Source organism: Clytia hemisphaerica, unplaced genomic scaffold (assembly GCF_902728285.1).
Source record: "Clytia hemisphaerica strain Z4C2 unplaced genomic scaffold, Clytia hemisphaerica genome assembly, whole genome shotgun sequence".
Classification (NCBI taxonomy): domain Eukaryota; kingdom Metazoa; phylum Cnidaria; class Hydrozoa; order Leptothecata; family Clytiidae; genus Clytia; species Clytia hemisphaerica.
The window spans coordinates 212,058-232,678 of NW_027104439.1; the positions used below are offsets into that span (position 1 = coordinate 212,058).

At 36.3% G+C, this 20,621-nt stretch overlaps 1 protein-coding gene across 6 annotated transcripts in view; it reads left to right on the plus strand.

The window, feature by feature from the left end:
* Positions 1 to 19,539, plus strand: part of LOC136820802 (colorectal mutant cancer protein-like) — a 41,074-nt gene extending 21,535 nt beyond the window's left edge. For 4 of the 6 annotated variants that reach the window (XM_067077030.1, XM_067077032.1, XM_067077031.1 and 1 more), the window contains 12 exons: positions 2,160 to 2,324; positions 2,579 to 2,747; positions 5,349 to 5,698; positions 6,277 to 6,388; positions 7,006 to 7,067; positions 9,334 to 9,462; positions 9,715 to 10,033; positions 10,262 to 10,380; positions 10,842 to 10,971; positions 11,519 to 12,495; positions 12,938 to 13,264; positions 19,262 to 19,539. In XM_067077030.1, coding sequence (XP_066933131.1) covers positions 2,160 to 2,324; positions 2,579 to 2,747; positions 5,349 to 5,698; positions 6,277 to 6,388; positions 7,006 to 7,067; positions 9,334 to 9,462; positions 9,715 to 10,033; positions 10,262 to 10,380; positions 10,842 to 10,971; positions 11,519 to 12,495; positions 12,938 to 13,264; positions 19,262 to 19,348 — 2,946 coding nt within the window. In that variant the 3' untranslated portion in view covers positions 19,349 to 19,539. Of the gene's footprint in view, positions 1 to 332; positions 701 to 1,891; positions 1,946 to 2,159; positions 2,325 to 2,578; positions 2,748 to 5,348; positions 5,699 to 6,276; positions 6,389 to 7,005; positions 7,068 to 9,333; positions 9,463 to 9,714; positions 10,034 to 10,261; positions 10,381 to 10,841; positions 10,972 to 11,518; positions 12,496 to 12,937; positions 13,265 to 19,261 lie in introns of those variants that run through there. The other 2 variants (XM_067077033.1, XM_067077035.1) reach the window with 2 other exon arrangements.
* The last annotated feature ends 1,082 nt before the right edge of the window (positions 19,540 to 20,621 follow it).

Consider the following 20,621-nt stretch of genomic DNA (forward strand, 5'->3'; position numbering starts at 1 on the left):
AAAGTACTTTTGCTTTGCTACATTTTTCGTTTAATTTTTAAAATGACTTGTTCGAGAGCTTATTGGTCAGGCAAGGCTAAATTTTGATAAACGTTTGTTTACAGGAAAACTGGTTTTCTAGATGTCTCCCGACAAATCATATTTTTGAGCGATTCTGCTTTGAGAGGTTCTGCCCGTCCGAAAGGTTCTGCTCGTGCAATAGGCTGCTGTTAAGATTATTTTGAATTGATTTATTTTTCAACAACAATCATCATATTTTTACTCACATAATGTGGCAACTATAAATTTTTTTTTTTGCAAACTTTTGAAACGAAATTTTGTTTTTCTAGAGTGAAAGTTGACTCTTGTAATGAGTTGTCAAAAAGTTTGCAAGTGGAGAAATAATAGAAACAACCTCGCCCTCTTTTCTCTTTTAAAGACCTGTCTACAGACGGGATAAGAAATGAAAAGTGAGACAAAAAATTGTCAATGTAAACTAAACTGCTGGTATAGACTCCATGAAGAGTAAAACATACTGTAACTCTGCTATGAATATGTGTTTAGCATTTTGCATTTTGGCGGGTCTCGAAATGAGTTGATTCGCATTTGCGATACACTTGTACTAGTGTCAGATATGGATGGGGCGTCCTTGATATTCCACGATCATGGTTTCAAAAGTTCTTTGGACACTGTCAAAGTTTATGTCATGAAGTTGAGAATGGTAAGAGAGCGTATACAGAATATTTGGTATATTCGTTTCTAAAATCTGTGACTCGGGGTACAGTAGCGTAGACAGGTTAGGCGGCAAATTTTTGTAGGAGAGCAGATTTATATGACACAGTAATTACTGTGTCATAAAAACCTGCTCTCCTACAAAAATTTTGCGCCCCTCCTGTCTACGCTACTTGGGTATGTCCTTGAAATCATGCTTGGATGATATTTTATGGTTTTCTCTGATTCAAAATATGACACTTATCCAATAGCCTGATTATTATTTATCTGCGAGACTTTCATATCGAGCTGAAAATGAAGAATTAACTTAAGTTTGAAGAACTTGGTTAGCACTCAAAGTTTTCTAATTAACTGGCTGGAAATTTTCATATCCTGTGTCGAGAAAAAAAGGAAAGTAAAATCTTCGAATTTGTTTTGTAATTCTGCCCTTGAAATGCTACAGTGGTTTCAAATAATTTTGATTCTCGCATCTTGGTTCTAATTTTGATTGTTTAGCACGTCTGAAATAAATGCAGATTTCATCCGGGAATACAGTACCTGTCCGTTGATGTCCTTGATCCAAGGTGCTGCGTAGGATAAGAAGTCTTTCTAGTATACATTTTGTGTTCATCATACCTTTTTACACAAAATTAACTAGTCGTGCTATTAAACGCTTATCACCGTATGATGAAATTTGTGTTAAATATAACCGTCTAAATTTGAGCCATGGTAAATTTCAAAAACACTTCTTCGCGTTAATAAACAGCCGCACTATTTTTACCTGCGTTAAATACTTACGTAGTAGGCTTCAACAGTTTTATTGCTTCAACTTGTCGATTCTCATTTTTGACACCTTAAATGGTTATCCCAAACTCATGGCTAAAGAAAGCTATCTGAAGTTTCAAACAGCCATACAGTTAATACATACCTTTTCTTATTAAACTTAAAGTTTTGAACTTTCAATTAGCAACAAAGCGAACAAATTAACGTACGTCTCCGAGAGCGTTTAGAAGAAGTGAGTATATAATATATACAGTTAGAAGAATGACTCCGAGAGCGTTTAGAAGAAGTGAGTGTATAATAGATACAGTTAGACGAATGACTCATCGACTTGATGAGAAAGCAAGACATCCGAGCTTCTGTTTCCCATCTTTATCAGTTTGAAGTTTCTGCAGACTGAAGTTCTTTGTGTGATGTACTCTTGCATTGGTTTAACATGATTCAACAACAACGCAATCAGTCTTCGAATTTTAAAGTAGATTCTTCCGTTTATAACTTTTGATAATTTTCGAGACTTTATTGTCCTATAACTAATAGTAATTTGTCTTTAACCTCAGCTTCTGAATGTTTTGGAAGGAGCTTTCGCGGGTTTCATGATCATAAATAATGCCGGGAAATCTCTGTCGAACTTTTTTAATTAGTACCAGTAATTGATCGTATAATCAATTGACCTTTTCCATTTTGTTCAGCTCCACTTGGCAGCGTTGACATCGTACAAGAACGAGATCTACGAACTAAACACACGTTTACACAAAACACGAGGTGAGAGAGACCACTTACGCAAACAACAGTCATTATGGAGCATCGAAAAACAGAAAATGCAAAAAGACTTCGAAGAACGGCTTCAATCGCAGGTAAGCTCAAAACTTCATCAGAAATTTACTTCGCTTTTCATGATAATCTTTTACGAATCTTCATGAGCATACGATTTGATCTTTCCTAACAAATCGGTTTTTTATTGAAAGTTTAGGCCTATGAAGTAGGCCAAAACTTCTTCAAACTAGTTGTTGGAGCAAATCATTCACGGCCATTCTATACATTAGGAGAGACAAATGAAGTATTATCTATGGTGCGAACGTGCTCTTTCCAGTACTCTCTTTCCTTTCAGACGATGCGTATAACAGAACTACAAAGTGTGATAGCGGAACTCACGCGCAAGTTGAACGCGGCGAACGACAACAAAATCATTGAAGAAGAAGAAGAAGACTTTGAAGAAAATGACGAAGACGAAGACGAAGACGCGAGGTCCAGATTCACATCGGACATTGAAAACCAAGGTAAGAGCGCTTCCCTTGAATTTTGTGTGGTCATATCTTGTTGAAAGTCACAATTTTGGTTTAACCGTAAACTTAAAATCTTGATTTAGCTCCGACATTGAAATCCACATGAAAAATACTTCTCATATTCGCCTTGAATCGGGCCTAACCAAGGTTTAAACTATTCGTGAGGACGGCTCCCTGATATTGAAATAAAGAGATAGGTGCTTTCAATTTGATTCGTTTGGGCGTTGGCTTATTGTCTCAAACTAAACTTGGTACACGGTTCACTTATTTAAAATAGAACTAAAATAAAAAGACAAGATTGCGCGCATTTTTAGTGTTTTAGACGACAAAACCGATGCTAAGGATAAAGGAATTAGTCTAACTTCCTTCAATACACATCAAATAATCTCAGGTATTTTAAGCATCTTTTAGTTTATGTATCTCAGATAAAGACTCTTTACCATCCTTAATCCTCTGAGAAAGATCTTATTTTGACGAGCACTGAATGATCTCTTTTTCATCAGCATTGACTCCTTGTCTCAGATTATCCGTCACCAATCCTGTTTTCTTGAAGCCTATCCGATTATATATTTTCTATTTTGCTCCATCAAAGATGTCGGTTCATTTGGGAAATTCTTCAACTGTAAGGAGAATATACCTCCAAGGGGAAGTGCTTATCTGAGCCCAGAACGAGCTAGGAAAAGGCATTGAATCGCTCCAGCGTAGTGTTCTTTTCTTTTGGAGAACGAAACCTGTGTTAAAATGGTGCGCAGTTTATGCAGGCGTTGATGTCAATTAGCTGTGACTTCTAGCTGTTTTTATTCTAAACTCCTATTTTGTTGCGAGATATATCATAGCCTGTACAATGAATGCGTTTTATAGCTAAACTATTTTTTTTTTACTTCTGCTGTCTGAATTTCTTGATTTGATTATTGTCAAGTTGTCAGTTCAATCATTTAATTTTTTTTGCTCGAAGAAATTTTTTCCCATGCTAATTTGCTGTATTGTCGATTGTACTGCGCATAAATGGTTGTTATTCACTGGTATTTGCTCGATATCTTGAAAAATTGACTTGACATAGATCCTGTTAAAGTTGCCTACTTTTATTTGAAAATTGTGTTTGAAACGGTGGCTTAAAGTGATTTGTCATTGTTGGATCATTTCTTTGAGACAAAAAAGTTGGATAATCGAAAAAAATTCGTCAATATAGTTTTGTTCAAGTAGCAGCTTTTGGATAACTAGATTTTATTAAGACGCATGACGTAATCTCTTTGTGGTTTTGAAAAGATGAGATGTCAACATTCATCAATGACTTAGGCTTATCACCACAATCTCGTTCACGCGGCGCCAGTGCGACGAGTAGACGGTCCTCGTGGCTCGTCGGTGCTGCAACTTGGGCTCGACTGAGAAAGACTGTTGGCTCCCTCCAACGAACCTTACAAAGGAGAGGTACAATAATGCTTTTGACTGCCATGATGGTCGATCCCGGGCTGATATTGATATCTTTTGTTGAAAGTTTGTTTTGTTGAAATTCGACCTTAAGGAAATTTTTCTTCGGGTTTCCAAAGAGTTTTCAAGCTGAAACCGTCCTTGTTTTAAGGGCTCTGACCATAGTGAATTTTGATACTTGTCATGTACAACATATAAATTTCTGCCTGATGTAGCTAACAAAACTTTGACATGGTATACATTTTCTGTTAGGCCAACTATCCTTGAGTCTCATCTCAATTGTTCATAGAAAAACAGCTATTACTTTTGATACCAATTTAGAAAATTGTTCCGAAAAATTTAAAACAGTTCAATTCTTTGCGGACAGTTTGAAAAAATTTCAAAATAAAAAGGTTAATTACCCATTAAAACTTAGCACTTTTTATAAAAGAGGACGATGCAACATATTATTAACGTCTTTTTAAAGTTCATAACGTCATTTTTGCAATTAAATTCTTAATTACTTTTAAGGGATTTGATCAAAAAAGCAATTTGTAAAGGCAATGCTTTGTTAAAAGTGTAAAGGAACCTGAAACATAACTTTTATGCTCAAATACCAAAATCAATTTTTTGACTATGGTCAGAGCCCTTAAGTTCGAATTTCAGAAAGGTTTGAAGAATGTCTGGAAGTTAGAGAAAATCGGCCTAATTTCTTGCCGTATTATTTAACCTTTTATGAGCAGAGTTTATACCTACAAAGGTATAATTTCCAATAAATCTGGAATGTCACTTAAACATGAATGATAAATGATGTGATTGTGATTCATACTGTAACATGATCTACACAGACTTTCTCAGTTTCACAACACAACCTTAAAGTAAGCAAGGATGACATCACAGTTGTACTGATAGAAATCGAAGAGTACAATGTTTGAGCTCTATCAGCCGTTTGAAGCACATATTCTTTTACTCTTTCACGCTAGATTTCCCGTCTCGTCCCGTGGAAGTGTGTCCAGTTTTCAAGTCGATTAGTCCGCCAAGTAATTTACCTTAGATTTTCGAACGTTCGAACTTCGAAATATTCAAACACTGCCAGTTCGATCATGATTTGGACTAAACTTGAAGTCAATCGTATTCAAATCGTAATTCTTTTTGACTTGAAGAATACTATTGTTTTTCTCTCAATAGGTTCTCGCGCATGCTCAGAATGTTCAAGCGAACACTGCGACTGTCAAAACCACCTTGACATTGAAGGTCCGAATCAAGTTAATCTTCTTGCAACTACTAAAGATCTTATTCGAACGCCACGCGCCCCTAATCAAGATGGGGAGGAACTACCGACGCCCGAGAGCGCCCAAGATAACAACGACCTGACGGTGCAACTACATCGTGTGCTGGGAGCCTTAGAATCGAACATCGAGTTACGAAAACAGAATAAACCTAACACTGATGCCACTGGCGAGCGGTCGAACGTCTCCAACGCAGCGGACGCGAGCGAAGTGGATTTGGAAAGTAACTTCTTGGGTGAAGCTCGAGAGGTAATACTCTTTTATTTGCTCACGTTTTTTGTCTCTGCTAATATATTGTCTCCCTTCTACAACCATTCAAATTCACTCACTTCGATATTCGAGTTACAGAATAGAAGTTGACTTATTGAAACTAAACGATCTATTTTGTATTAAAATTTACTTAGTTTTCAATACATTAAATAGTTTTGATATAGAAATGTCGGTAAAGAGCTATGTGCCATTTTAGTTTGACTAAACACTGATTGCTACAATCAGTTCCAAAATACTTGGTACAAAAGGGAAATTTCCCACGAAATTTTATAACCACAAACAGTTTTGAAGCGCTCTAAATTAGGTTGGAAGGGTAGTCTTAAATCTGAGTTTTAACGCCTCCAAAAGTTCAAAAATGGTCCGGTATGGCTTGAAATATAGCCTAGAAACCAATAAATCCCTCCCAGATCGAAATATTCGATGAAATCAAGTTGAAGGCCCAAAATTGACATTCTCGCTCGAACTTTTCGAAAAATGGTAAAATAGCCAAAATTGCCAATATGTTATGGCACTGATTGTAGTTTCTAAAGCAGTGAAATTTTCTTTTTGTTTTAAAGGAATTCGTGAATCCGTCCTCGTTGCTCAGCCCAGACTCCATGATGAGCGGTGGACCACAAATCACGGAGATGCTGAAGCAAATCGACAACCTTCGCAAAGAGAAACGAGATTGTAAGTTTTATTATCCACCATAAGAATGATTAGATTCGTCTCTCACCCCTTTTATACACGTGTCTTTTTACTTAACTAATACCCTAACGGCTATTAAGTGGCCGCCTCGCCCATATTGAAATGTTTGTAGGGACGGCTAGCTCATCTTTCCTCCAACTCCGTCGATAGACCAGAGCGTAAATTAATTTGCACTTTTGAGGATTGCAGATTGACTGAAGCGATTCGAAATAGCCCGCATTTTTGACCCTCGAAATTGAGGATGGTAAAAGGGCTAATTAACCGTCGTCCTCAGTCATTCAATAGCGAGTTTATGTATTTGCACTTTTGAGGACGGTAAAGTGACTGAAGCGATTTGGAAAAACCCGCACTTCTGACCCGCAAAATCGAGGACGGTAAAAGTGCTGATTTACCGTCGTCCTCAGTTAGTCATGATCTAGTCAAATTAGAACCTTACCGTCTCCGTCGCTGAAAAACACACATACATAAACTCGGTAATATCTAGACAAACCAGAAGCTAGTACCGTCTCCGTCACAAAAGCACAAATACATAAACTTGCTATTAAAACGTTTGAAGGGACGACTAGCTCATCTTTCTTCCGACCTCTTTTTTCTTTTAGTGGAAAAGCAGCTTCAAGAGAACAGCATTCAAGGTTTCGTCAATGCTGGCCACGGAGAAGAGGTATGTGATACTACTAATCTCATTTTTCTTTAACCTTCATTTGAAATAGACCATTTTCCGAAAAAGGATTCGAATCGGGTTATCGATCTTTAACTACTTACAGTCTGAGTCTGTGTGTTTTGAGACTGAATGTTACATGGTGGATGGTATTACATTGTGAAGTAACCAGGCTGATCTCAAACACATATACGAAGAGGCTTTATATGTCATTTTCATAAATAGATTACACTGTAATAGAAAGGGATTTATCTTTGAGGGTGAGATTTGGAGAGAGAGGCAATCGACGTAAACCAAAATAAATAAACCTTGCTCTTGTGTTGTATAAGTGTCGTGTTGTTTTCTCATAATCAGAAAATCCCTTATTTCTAATCTTGACTTCCTTCCTCGCGTGAGCTTTTAAAACAGCAAATTCTATGGATGACTTTCTAATCTTTTGTAAAATAGTTATTATGTAAATGAAGAGGGTACAAAAATTCTCCCATTAACTATTTTATCCCTTTTAACCTTGTTAACATCGGTGATGTATTTGTTCCCATTTCGAATCGACAAATCACGCTCTGTTTATATTTTGGCAGCAACTGACGAAGGCTTAAATATGTTTTTGAATACTTTGATTGTGCACAATCGTGATTTGGTTCAATACTATATCAAGGATCAGTTTTGATTCAAGAATGGTGCCACAAAAATGAATCCTATATTCTGACTTGTTTCAACTTGTTTCATATAGTATCGCTATTGGTGTCAGCGAAAATCCTAACTTCTGATTTTCACTTTACAGGACAAAAGATAGAGATAGCCCATGAAAAACTATTTCTTAGTCTGTCTTCCTTCAAATCTAAAGACGACATCATCGCAGCTATGAAATTGAAAAATATTTAAAAAGATATCATGGGAAATTCTCACGGTATCTCACGCTCAGACGCACAGTTGACCTTTTGTTGTGCATTCTTCAATCTCCTTTACATATCAACAACATTGCTAATCCTTTCTGGTATTCTCCTTTCGTGTTTGTTATTGTTTACTTAATGACTGATATCTTTATATCCGTATACCTGAGACATCAATTTTCTTCTTTTCATTTTGCCTCCTTTCATTTGACATGATTATCTTGTTTTCTTTGTACGAGTGTGTCCAATGGATTGGTTGGCAAACCCTCTTTTTGTCTCTTTACTTAGTTCATTCTTTCCTTGTTGTTCATCACTTTTAGAAGCACATATTTTCATGGACACAGTTGACAATCCTCTTTCTGTCACTTACTTTTTACTCTTAGTGAAGTAAGGGTTTTATCATAAACCAAATTAATATCACCTGTTATTTTACTGGAGTTGTTTTTTCATTTTGGTCAGAGAACTGTTGTTGATAAATACAAATTAATTGGCATTGATCATTCTATGGTTTTCATTTAATTTAATCGTCGGTGTGAGAATTGAACATCGTAACATTTGGAAGATTTGAGCCTCACTTGACGTAAAGGTTACAATATGTTATCGCTCTTTTGTGGAGCATCAAAATCTCGAAGAAAGAAGAAGAACTCGTTTTCCGAGTACTCTTCAAGCAGTGGAAGCAGTTGTTACCATTCCGCTTTAGATTCTTATGGTCAAGCTATCTCCAATTCGGCTCTTTCCGGCCATTTGGCTCTATCGGCCCGACAATCGATAACCGATGTCAACGAGAATCGAATCGTTCGAGCTGAATCGAGTTTATCGAATTTCTATAGTGATGAGTGTGGATCTTCTTCGAATTTGAGCGTTATCGAGAGGATCAACAAACTAACGAATCCTCGTCCCAAATCGATGATGTCATCAACAAAGAATTCAAATGCTAGCGATGAAAAATGTCCCTTGAAACGATCTCATTCGGTTAGGTTCAAAACAGAGAAACCATTGAGTTTTATCGAGGATGATGACGAAGGATCTACCATGAACATTTTTGAGAAATTACTTTTGATCGGTGAAACACGAGATACACCGGAAACGAAATGTAAACTACGCCGAACTCGATCCGGTGTGTCTACTCGCTCTACGAGACGTAATTTCGGATCGACAACTAATTTAAGCGCTGTTGAAAAACTCTCTGTAAGTTCTGGTTATGGAAGTAGAAATGATCTATTTGTCACAATTGAAGATTCTCTAAAAACTTTACCTATGCAGGTTTTGACAAAGCCGTCATGGAAGAGAAGGATATACCGTTAAATCAAAGAAATTTAGTTTAGGTTTAGAAAAAATCGTCAATTCTAACCTCCAAACTCTTCCATTTCTTTCTGTAGGAATTTTCGAAGTTGCGACAAGAGAATAGTTACTTGCGATCGAAACTACGAAAATCAGAACAAGAACTGGACGAGGTGAAAACATCAAACATCGCTTTTAAAGAAGAAAGAGAACGTCTTAAAAAGAAGGTGAAATATTATCATGATCATAATTTTCTTTTGATCTCTGGACAGTGACACTATCTTCAGATTTAACTGATATGAGCGTTTTTTGAGTGCCCTTAAGGGAACAATTCTTTGTGTCGGTATCATTTTTCAACTTTTCCACTCTTTGTCACAAAGTGATGAAAAGTTACCCTAAAAAGATTCCATAATATCAATGTTGTTATTCAAAATCTATTTTTACAATCAGTAACAATAATTCAATCATATCTCTTACAGACTCGATCAATCCAAGAAAGTGCAGACTCGTTGGACCAAAAATCATCTTCAGACACTCAATCCTCACCACACCATGGCCATCGCCGTTCCCATTCTACTCACATCGACCGGTCGCAATCCCCTGTCGCTCATCAACGCTCCTCTAGCGTGGCGGCCGATCGCTCAACTATGCCCGCGCATCGTTCGAACAGTATGACTTCAGGCTCTCCTACGCTACACAAACGTTCACATTCAGAAGCGAGAAGTTCACCCAACAGCAGTTTAGGGCGGCTTCCAACTCAATCGTCCTCTTCAGTTTTTGCTATGGTCAACAATAAAGGTACTTGATGATAAACAGTCTCATTTCATAGTCCCCGCATTAGAATTTCCAAGGAATACTTACCTTGTTGATAATGTCCCTAATGTAACTTTGCTGAATACTATACCCCATTTCCAACCTGACCTAGAACTAAACTACGTCTTTTATGTTTTAAAGAAAGCTGATTATCTCTTAGAGCTGCTAAGGGTGTCATAGTCGGCTTGATTTTGGAATTTTTCGATTTTTTAGGCTACACGGTGAGTCCGGAGAATTCTCTACGCAGACAACAACAACAGCAGATGGATTCCAGTGATTTGGGATCCTCCATCGGTGACGAATCACAAAGAAACGTCCTCAATCAAGCACTGGTAAGTCAATCAGCTTGAAGCGACTTTATGAATGTAATCTTATAATCGACACCTGTTTGGTCTGAAGCGATACTTCTGTTGAGTCTTAGTTGCCTCAACTTCTCGCTTGCTCTCACCGGGACAAAAAACTTTATAAGAACATTTAACATCCATTACACGTCATTTTTAACAAAGAATAAAACAACTACTCCCCCTTCCTACTCTGTATCAGAACGAGTCTTACGTTTCTCGTTTCGTAGTACCTCTACGCTGATGAATATTAAGACTATCCGTAGATGTCGGGTATTTGTACAGACTACCGGACGTATTATTTTGTTAATTCTACTTTCTCAGCACAAATGTCATGAAAAAGAATATATTTCAAAGGACTGAATTTTAAGCATTAGCAATGATACCCTTTTGTATGTACAAGAGCCACATTCGATTTTGAGTAATATCTTTATACCACTCTTTGTACATAGGTACGCAATGTGCGAGGGAAGATTCCAGAAGAATTATTACAAACGCTGATGGCTTACACTTCAGTTGATCCCATCTTGAAACACTTGGCCAATCATTTTGTCGCCGAAATCGAAGAGAGAACTAAAGAAGGTACCTGCAAACCAATGGTCTTGTGTGAACCAAAGATGTTTGAAAGCACATAATGCATGTTAAATGTCCCGACGTTTCTCTTATTGACATATAATATTTTATCTACATTTTACATTTTTTTGCTTTCACGTTCTCGAGTTTAGCATTCTATACCTTATCGGGGAAAACGTAGTCGGGGAAAATTTTCGTCGGGGTAAAATATTCGTCACTTGCTGGTTTTGGTAAGTGCATTAAGGCCGGGTAAAATTTTCCTCGGGGAAAAATATTCGTCACTTGGCCGAAATTTCGTCACTTTTTCCCGACGAAGTTTTCCCCGATAAGGTACCCTATTTAAATGGAAAGCCTGAGTCTTCATTGCAATACAATTGAATTTCGATAAGTAGCACTGTGGATAAGTGGTGCGCGGCTGAGTAGTATCATTTTTCACCGATCTTTTAAGAGTACTTTTCGGGATTCAACCGGGTTATTGGATTGGGGGTAATATTTGATCTTTTACTGGCTAGATAACACAATTTTTGAAATACATCGTTTTTTTTTTTGCTTTCAGGTTTGATAAACGTAGAGCGTCTGGAGAGTAAACTATCGCACTTGCAAGCACAAAAAAACTTAATCCATCTCAGCTTACAGGAAAGCAAACAAAATGCTGAAAACCTGAGTTTGCTGTGTGGGAAATACGAATCGAACAGCACAGCGTGGTCTTTAGCTCTACAGAACACTGAGGAACTGCTCGAAACTTACGAAGTCATGTTACAGTTGCAAGAGTCGGAAGCCGATATTTTCTCGCGTAATTGCCAAGCGATCGGAGTAGTCGGTAATTTCGATACGATTAAATCGATGACATCGACGAAATCTTCTCAATCGAACATTTCGATCGCATCATCGAGCTCACATATCGGGTTTGAAGATGAAGACATTTTGAAAAGTTATCATAGTAAACGGAAAGATTTGGAAACGCAAGCCAAAAATATTTTATTACAACTCGATAAAAAATACGATAATGCTTCACAAAACCCCTCGATTGCTGACCACGATGAACTAAGCTACAAAAGTCGTACGAGTACGGGTAGCTCGATGAACTCGACATGTACCGATACTTTATCGAAAGACGAGGAGCATCGATTACGCGATTATATAAAACGATTAAAATCGGAACGGAACACGTATAAAGCGACGGTAAACGAAAAACTGGAGTCGGTGAACGAATATTTTGATCCACCTCAAAACACAAGTGGTCTTCCGTCGACAGACCGTTCAGAAAAACGTAATTTTAACATGAACCTGGAAATGGCAGTCATCTTAGAAGATATGGAGGCATTGAAGGAAGAACGTGCTGAACTCAAACACAATATTTATCTTCTGGAGAAGGAGAAACGAGCTCTTGAACTGAAAATGAATGCAAAAGATGCTCAAGAGCAAGCATATATTGTTCATATTGAACACTTGAAATCGGAGGTCAAAGACCAACTGAAGAAAAGGAGACAAATGCTGAAAGACGCTCAAAGGAAAGGACAGTTCAGCGTCATGGTAAGTGTCAACGTTCAACCCATTAAGCGGTGGGTAAATACTGGCCCTGGGTTAAAGATAATTTTCAGATATCTATTGCCAAGAGGGAAGGTTGCTGCTGCAGGGTACCAGCCAATAGGTTATCAACCCTGATCTTCAGAAAAAAAATTTCACTGAAAGTAGTATTGGTTACTGACTTTTTTTTTAATTAAAATCAGACATCACCACCCTAGCTGCTATGGGTCAAGTTTTTCTGCAGCTGTACCCCCTGAGGTATCCTAATTCTTAAAGACACTCAGCTTGTTGGCCATTGGTAACATTTTGGTCAAACTATTTTCATGCGAAAAAATTGTTTCAAGACGAAAGAGCCTAATCAGTTACTGCTAAAATAAATTATTTATGTTCGCAGTGCATTACTTTCTGTATCTCGACCACTTTCTATCTATTTTGTATCATTCTTCAGGAGGACGAAACACTCTCCATACACAGCGGCAGCACCCAGACAAGTAGTAATCAACAATACTCTTCCACTGAGGAAATTCAAACTTCAGATTCTTCGCGTAGAGAACGAAAGTTAAAACAACGTATCCAAGAACTTGTTGATACTTTAGAAACATTATCCAAAAATTCCGAGATTCGTCACAAACAGACGAACGAGTATATATCGGACTTGAAGCGAGCTAACGGTGCTCTAGTTACGGCGTACGAGAAAGCGAAAAAACGACATGCACGTCGACTGAAGAAGTTCGAACAGCAAGTCGTGCAAATCGTGGAGAAATATCAGTACCAGGTAATACCTTTGTTTCTTTCTTTCATACGTGTGGTTTACGTATAGAATGATATGAGATTTCAAATTGCTCCCAACACTATCATGAACCCTTTGTTTTCAATCATAAGGATATTGTTTCTTTAATAGAAATCTATTCCCAAGCCAATAGAATGGGTTCCCTGAAGATAAGTCTGATAATGAATATCTATAAAGATAAGCATGTCGAAAAGCTTTAGTTCGAGAGGTGTGGTTAAGCGAATCCGAGCCTCCATCTGAACTTACTTAGATTTCATGATCAGATAGGAGTTTCTCAGATGAGAGAAGATTGCAGAATGAACTTGAGACAAGTACACGCTTTTTTATAAGAATATCTTCTATAAGAATATCAGGGTGAAAATTGGCCAAATCGTAAGAATACCCTAAGAATACCCTCTAGGGTAAATTTCACAGAATTCAGGGGCGTATGTAGGATTTTTAGGATACCCTGCAAAAAAGAATAAGCTATATATAGTGATTCAGGTATATATAGTGTCTAAGGAGGGCCCACCATGGTTGGAAAATTTTTGAATTTCGACCCTCTAGATTGGCTAAAACAGCCACCTTTTTATGCCCAATGTACCATGAACCAGAGATAAAGAATTAAAATTCATTTCAATTAAACACAAAATGAAGCTGGTAAAACTAAAATCTGCCTCTGCCACTGCCTCTAAAATATGGAATAAATGAAGGAAAGAGAAAGGAGGTGTAAAAAAAAATAATAATAACTATCACGAATTTTTTAAAGAACTTTTTGAACTTTACACAAAAAAGTGAAAAATGATAGCCAAATAATACAATAGCACACAAAAGATTATAAATTATACAAAAATCTATATCTGATCGTGATGATAGCAATAACAATAATAATAATATTTACCAAACTGTCTAAAAATTTTTAATAAAATTTTGATTCTTATTGTGTCAAATTTATTTATCTTATTGCTGCCAAAAGGTGACTTAAATAATTTCAAGCAGATTAATAATAAAAGCCTTTTGCCATTTCAAGAAAATTTAGAGAAAAAGAGCAAAACTATTTTATTCAGACTGCTCAAGAAAAGAGTATTTCATTAAAAAAATTGATTAATGTGATGCATTAAAGTATCCAAAACTAGAATTTGTACTGAAGCTGAAATCTCTTATAGTTGGTTCATCTTGAAATTGTAGTCTAGCCCCATTCTGGTGTCTCGTTTGGAACTGTTTGCCAAATCAAGCAGAGAATCCTGTAACAGGGGTAAAAAGCCCCCAATCCGAATTGAAAACAAACCATATGTCATCAGAAACTCATTTATTCATTATGTACATAATGCAGCATGTTTTATGTTTGGTATCAAAATTCAGTTGTTATGTTATAAATTTTATACTATATATATACATTATGCATCCAAATTCATTTGCATTGGCAATTACATGTCAAAATCAAATCAAGATGTACTTTCCAGAGATGATATTACATGACAAATATTGATATCCAGTTTACAGGGAAAATTTTGAATCCAAAAACTTCCAAGAAATTAAATGTTAGGTACACACATCATCGTTGTTACCAACTGAAAATAAATTGATAATAATAATAATAATAATTTTGATTGAATTATTCCATTCTGTTGTTTCCTTTAAGTTAAATATGGTTTCACTCATCTTATTAACAGACTTTGTCAGTGTTTACAAAGATTTCGTACCAACCACGTGAAGGTGCAAAATAATCCATTGATCTAGGGGCTACTGGACAGTATGATGGCAACTAATCTGAAAGTATATAATGAAGAGGGAATTAGGATTTTTGCAAGCTACACCTACATATTTAACAAACACAAAACAACAAAATTTAAGTCAAACAACAACTGGACAACCAATGAAATTAATCTGATATAATAACCGGCTGACTGTGGATAACCGCCAACCGTAATGCTTCATGACTGAGCCAATCTCTAAACTTATTGGATGGGTTTTTTTGTTTGGTTCTGAGAATAATACTTACAATTCAGGAAAAGTTCTGCACACGTGCAAGGCATCGAAGTGTATCCATCAAAGAATTGTTGCCAACAAGATGGAGAGAAATGGAACTGTACAGGCAATTTCCATTTGGAAGAGAACTAAAACAAAATAGAGAAATCATTTTTAAGATTGTCGTGCAGTTTTTATGACCAGTACTTGACTGGCAAGTGCTGGCCCGCAAACTAAACATAGTCAAATACAATCTGTTTGTGTACCTCAAAATAGTGTGCGAAAAACAAAACCCACACAGATCTTTTTCTCTCCCCAGAAAAAAATTTTAACCGGCCAAAACATATTAAAAACATTAGGGTGTCAAGGTCAGAATCACAAAATTTTCAATAATATTTTTTTTCTCTTATTTCAAAATAAAACCACAATAGGTTGGTTGTCCCTTTGCCTCTTAAATTGCCACAAATTCATCTCCTGTCGTCAACCTTTTCTTAGCCAGAGTGATTGGCCAAACAAACAGTAAGTACGTACCCCGATTGATCAAATATCTTATAAATATTTCATGATTGGCCACTCACTCACCACTCACTCACCACACACAACAAGTGGTTTTGTTGATTACCAAAAATTATGACAAGTCATAGGCCATAGGCAAATGGCAAATACTGTAAGTAGAGAAAGAGGGGGAAGGGAAGCAGTTTTTCCTGCACTTATCAGATTATAATTGATAACATGCAGGCATGAAAAATAATAGAAAAAAATACCACATACCTTACAGATTTGACTTTCCTTGTTGCAATGGATTTCAGAAGATAACCATAAGAAGAAAAACAAACATTGAGGTGACCTTGATGGCAGCCCTCAGATGACGAATTTGGAGAAGATCGAAAATGTGCAGGCTTCAAATTCTTCAGAATTTGCGACAAAATAAATAAAATCAGGACTGTCTATTCTGTTTTTTCTTCTCCAAGCATCTAAAGCCGTTTGACGAGTCTTGACTTTTAACGTTTTGACACTAACAGACATCAAATCCCGGGCAAACCCTGCATTTTGACCTCATCCAGGTCTTTCTGCAAAATTTTGCAGGCCTGCAAAACGCTTTTGTACACAAAATCTAAAATACAGACTCGAATTCACGCTTCCTGTAACGCGACTTGATAAACAGTTTTCTTATATTTACCGCGGACTTTAAGTCAGTAAAATAAATCTAATGACACTAACGAATGATCCGGAAAAACAACTCCGGGTAGGCTAAAAACAAGCTGCGACAAAAAAGACTCCGGAGCATACCCTGCGAGTGCATGTTTTGCAGGGGTGTCACACCGCCCCTGGAATTTGATAAGAATACAGTCATTTTGTATTTGGTTAACAGAAAAACTGCTTCCTTTGTTAGAGATAAATTGAAGCTTTGAGGAAGAAATTTAATTTTAACCCAAATGTTCACTCAAAAGTCCAAAACTCTCAAATTGATCATTTCTCATATTTGTAAAAAAGTGAAGTCTAAAAAAGTAAGAATACGTTAAGAATATTTCACCTTCAATTTTGGCAATTTCTTAAGAATACTTGGCCCTCGTCCAAAGTACACTATTCTTATAAAAAAATAAAGTAAAGTTGAAGTGTAAAACGTACATTTTTTTGATAAAATGTTCCTCCCTTATAATATTTACAAGGTGAAACTTGTCTGATGATCTAGAAAATTTTATCCCTATTTATATCAATCGTAAAAGGGGTTACGCACGGAGAACGAGTCTCGTGTTCGCAAAGCGAAAGGGATTCTATAGAGCCAACTATTTCCCGAGTTAGAAGATCAATAATAACTCGGAAAGCTAAGGAAGCAAAAATTCCAAAGTTAAAAAATGAAAAATAACTTCCGGGTCTCTATAATTTCGAATGTTTTTGTTCGAAAATCTTGTTAGATTCGAATTTTAGATTCGAACAAAAACATTCGACCGAAGTTCCCGCCAAAATTATGCACATCAAAATAAAGAAAAATTTTGTCGATCCAGAAGCTTCAAAATAAATGCAGCAGCTTTTTCAGAGATGTGAAATTATTATACATTACAGTAAACACAGAAAAAGAAGATGTATTGAATTTTTTCGATTGAGAAGAAATTCTTCATTAATGAGTTTCTCTATCAGATTGATAACACTTTCGATGTTTTTGTTTATCGATGCATAGATGAGAAAATGCATACTGGTTTAAAAGCTATGAATGGTCTGAAACAACATTTTTGCAACAAAAACTAATTGGGTTGAATTTTCGAAGTAAAAAGTGTTGATTGTTGAAGAATTGATGCTGAAAAGTCAAAGACACAGTTTTTTGTGTGGTGTGTGGAGGATTGGCAGAGACACAAGAGACTTTTTACACAAATCCCTCGTTTTACCTGGTTTATGGTTTAATCAAAGAAAAAGACATTGAATTTCCCTCGTTTTGTTATGGAAAATATTCTTGACAAGTATTAAAGAATTTCAAGTTTTTATCCATACATTGATAAAAAGAACTGTTTGGTTTTCGCAAAACGAACGAAAGAGCCGAAAACTGAATTCATTTACTTTGGGTCGTGTCACGTGTGTGTCGAGTAGTTTTGTAATAATTTCTATATATTTCATCAGTTTTAATTTCACTGACTTTTTGGAAAGAATGGAGTAAGAGCTCATCAAAAAATAGTTTTTTAACGCTTTTCCATTATTTATTTCGAGAGTTCAGTTCTTTTCGGCTGTTTAGTTTTGATTTTCTCACGCTGCTTACCCAAATGTTAACCAATTTTTATTTAAAGTCGTCCTAAGGCCTCATAACACCCCTCTCTCATTGCATTCTCGATAAATTTTCCGATCTAAAGAGGGGTTAGCCATTTCCAAACTCCTTTCCAATCCCATCTCATTCCCCATAAAATTCCCGATAGAATGAGGGGTCAACGACCTCCTAATTCCTTTCCAATCTCGAGTTATCGCATTTTTTTTGATGACGTCATCAACTGAAAATGGCTAAAAATTCAGCCAAATTTGAAAGTCCTACTCAAGCCTTATAAACCCTCCAATCTCATTCCCCATAAAATTAAAGATAGAATGAGGGGTCAACGACCTCCCAACTCCTTTCCAATCTCACGTTATCGCATTTTTTTTGTTTTGATGACGTCATCAACTTAAAATGGCTGAAAGTTCAGCCAAATTTGAAAGTCCTACTCAAGCCTTATAAACCCTCTAATCTCATTCCCCGTAAAATTCCCGATAGATTGAGGGGTCAACGACCTCCCAACTCCTCTTCAAACTCGAGATTTCGCATTTTGAAGTTTTTCCCAAACCCGTGACGTCATTGGGTCCCTTTACCCCTAATGTTATCAACGGTCAATTCGCAAATTTTGGAATTTTTGCGGTCAACAGGTACTTTATACCCCAAGGGTCCCAAAAAACCAAAAAACGTCAATTTTTTCCAAGGGAAAGTGGGTTTTTAAATTTGCGAAAGATTGACACTGCAACGACTTCTCTTAAAAACGCTAATTTTCACGAAATTTTCAAAGTTGAACCATTCCAGAGGCTAAACATGTTTGAATAGCGGCTAGACGAAAAAAATCGTGAAAAAAAACTGAATTTCCATTTTTAGGGCCCGCATATCATTGAAATTTTGTAAATTTTGCTTACGCGCATGCGTTTGCCAAAAGAGTCGCACTCCGCTCGCTTACGCTCGCTCCGTGCGTAATAAAATCCTACTCCTAAAAAAAACTAAAATAGCTGTGGTGTAAATGTGGTTAGAACCTAAAAATGACAAAGTGATGAAGTCATGAGGAAGCTAAGACAAGAAGGTGATAAACAGTGACTAGTAACAGTTTAAGGGCTAAAACTAAAAATAAACGAGAATTTCTGTTAGAGTCGATATTGATTTTTATTGGTTGATTATTTCCTGAGGTTACGTAGTGGTTACGTAATTACCTAAAGGTTCGTTCAAGGCGTGTGCCTAACACGGCAATAGTTTAGAAGGAACATTTTTGTAAATCTATCACTGCAAACTTCTCAGACTCCATTTTTTAAACTTTTCAGGTGAAACAACTGAAAGAACAGATCAAAGTCTTGAAAGACACACCGCCATCCACTCTACAAACACCGCAAACTGAAACGTCACTCTGATCAATCGTGGTACATTTTAGTATTTAAAAAATTAACCAATATTTTTCATTTTTTTTCGCGCCATATTTTGATCATCTTGTGACAAAATTTTTTATTGAAAATAAAACTTATTTTTTTAGAGACCCTTGGTGTAAAATCGAGATTTTGAACTTTATAATATTATACGAAAGAAACAAATACTACGAAAGAAATTATTCGATTATTAAAATTTCTATCTCTTATATTTCCTTCGTATTCGCTTAAAAGTTCTTATGATAGTCTGTATCGCAGACCTTGGTAGATACACTTCCTATAAGAAACTCTTTTCGCTAGAGGATGAACAGAAGCCTAAATAGAATCCCAATAGAAGAAGGGTATACGCGTCTCTGATACAGATGGAAAATGAATAAGTCCCATTTGTCGGTCAACTTCAGACGAAAGGCGTAAGGCTTTTAAGTGCCTTCTTTATTTTTTCGGAAGTCGCCATTTGTGGAGGTCGAAGGCGTCGAAGGTAGAAGTAAGCCTTTTCATTCGTTATCTCTCGAAAAAATTGAACTAGTGAGGAAGATGGCCTGAAAAAATTGACATCAAGCTTCTAATTTTCATAAATTATTTAGAGTGCAACGACTGCCTCGTTTTGAATCTATTACCAAGGTGATTATATCCCTTAAGTGTTCAAGTGTTCCTAATTTAAATAGAGTAAACTTCTTAAATGAACTCATCTAGGAATAAACTAGTCATAGCTTTCACTAAATGCCCCCACTGAAAGGTATCATGTCATGCACTTATAAAGCTTTTAATGCTTTAAAGATTTATAAAGCTTTTAATGCTTTAAAGATTTATAAAGCTTTTAATGCTTTAAAGATTTATAAAGCTTTTAATGCTTTAAAGATTGAAATATAAAAAATAATCAGGAATAATTAATTGATTTGATTATTGATTGATTTAATTATTGATTGATTGATTTAATTATTGATTGATTGATTGATTCTCTATTGCTACTTTGCCTAATAAACAATAGTCAAGAGGATACTGCGGATAGAATTGATCAAAAAGTTCTGCGCCATCTTAAATAGGGCGAAATAGAAACCAATTCTAGCTATAAGGCCCGGACTCCACTCGCCTACGCTGTGATTGCACTTCTCAAGCAAAATCTTTTATGTTGTTGGTCAAAAGAAAAATAAAGGAATGCCATTGTGGTCCATTCAGACGTACAGTCGAGAAATCTTGAAATGCACCTAATTTTTTTTAAAGTGCATAGTACTTTTTCATGATGCAATCTTTTCTCCAAGCT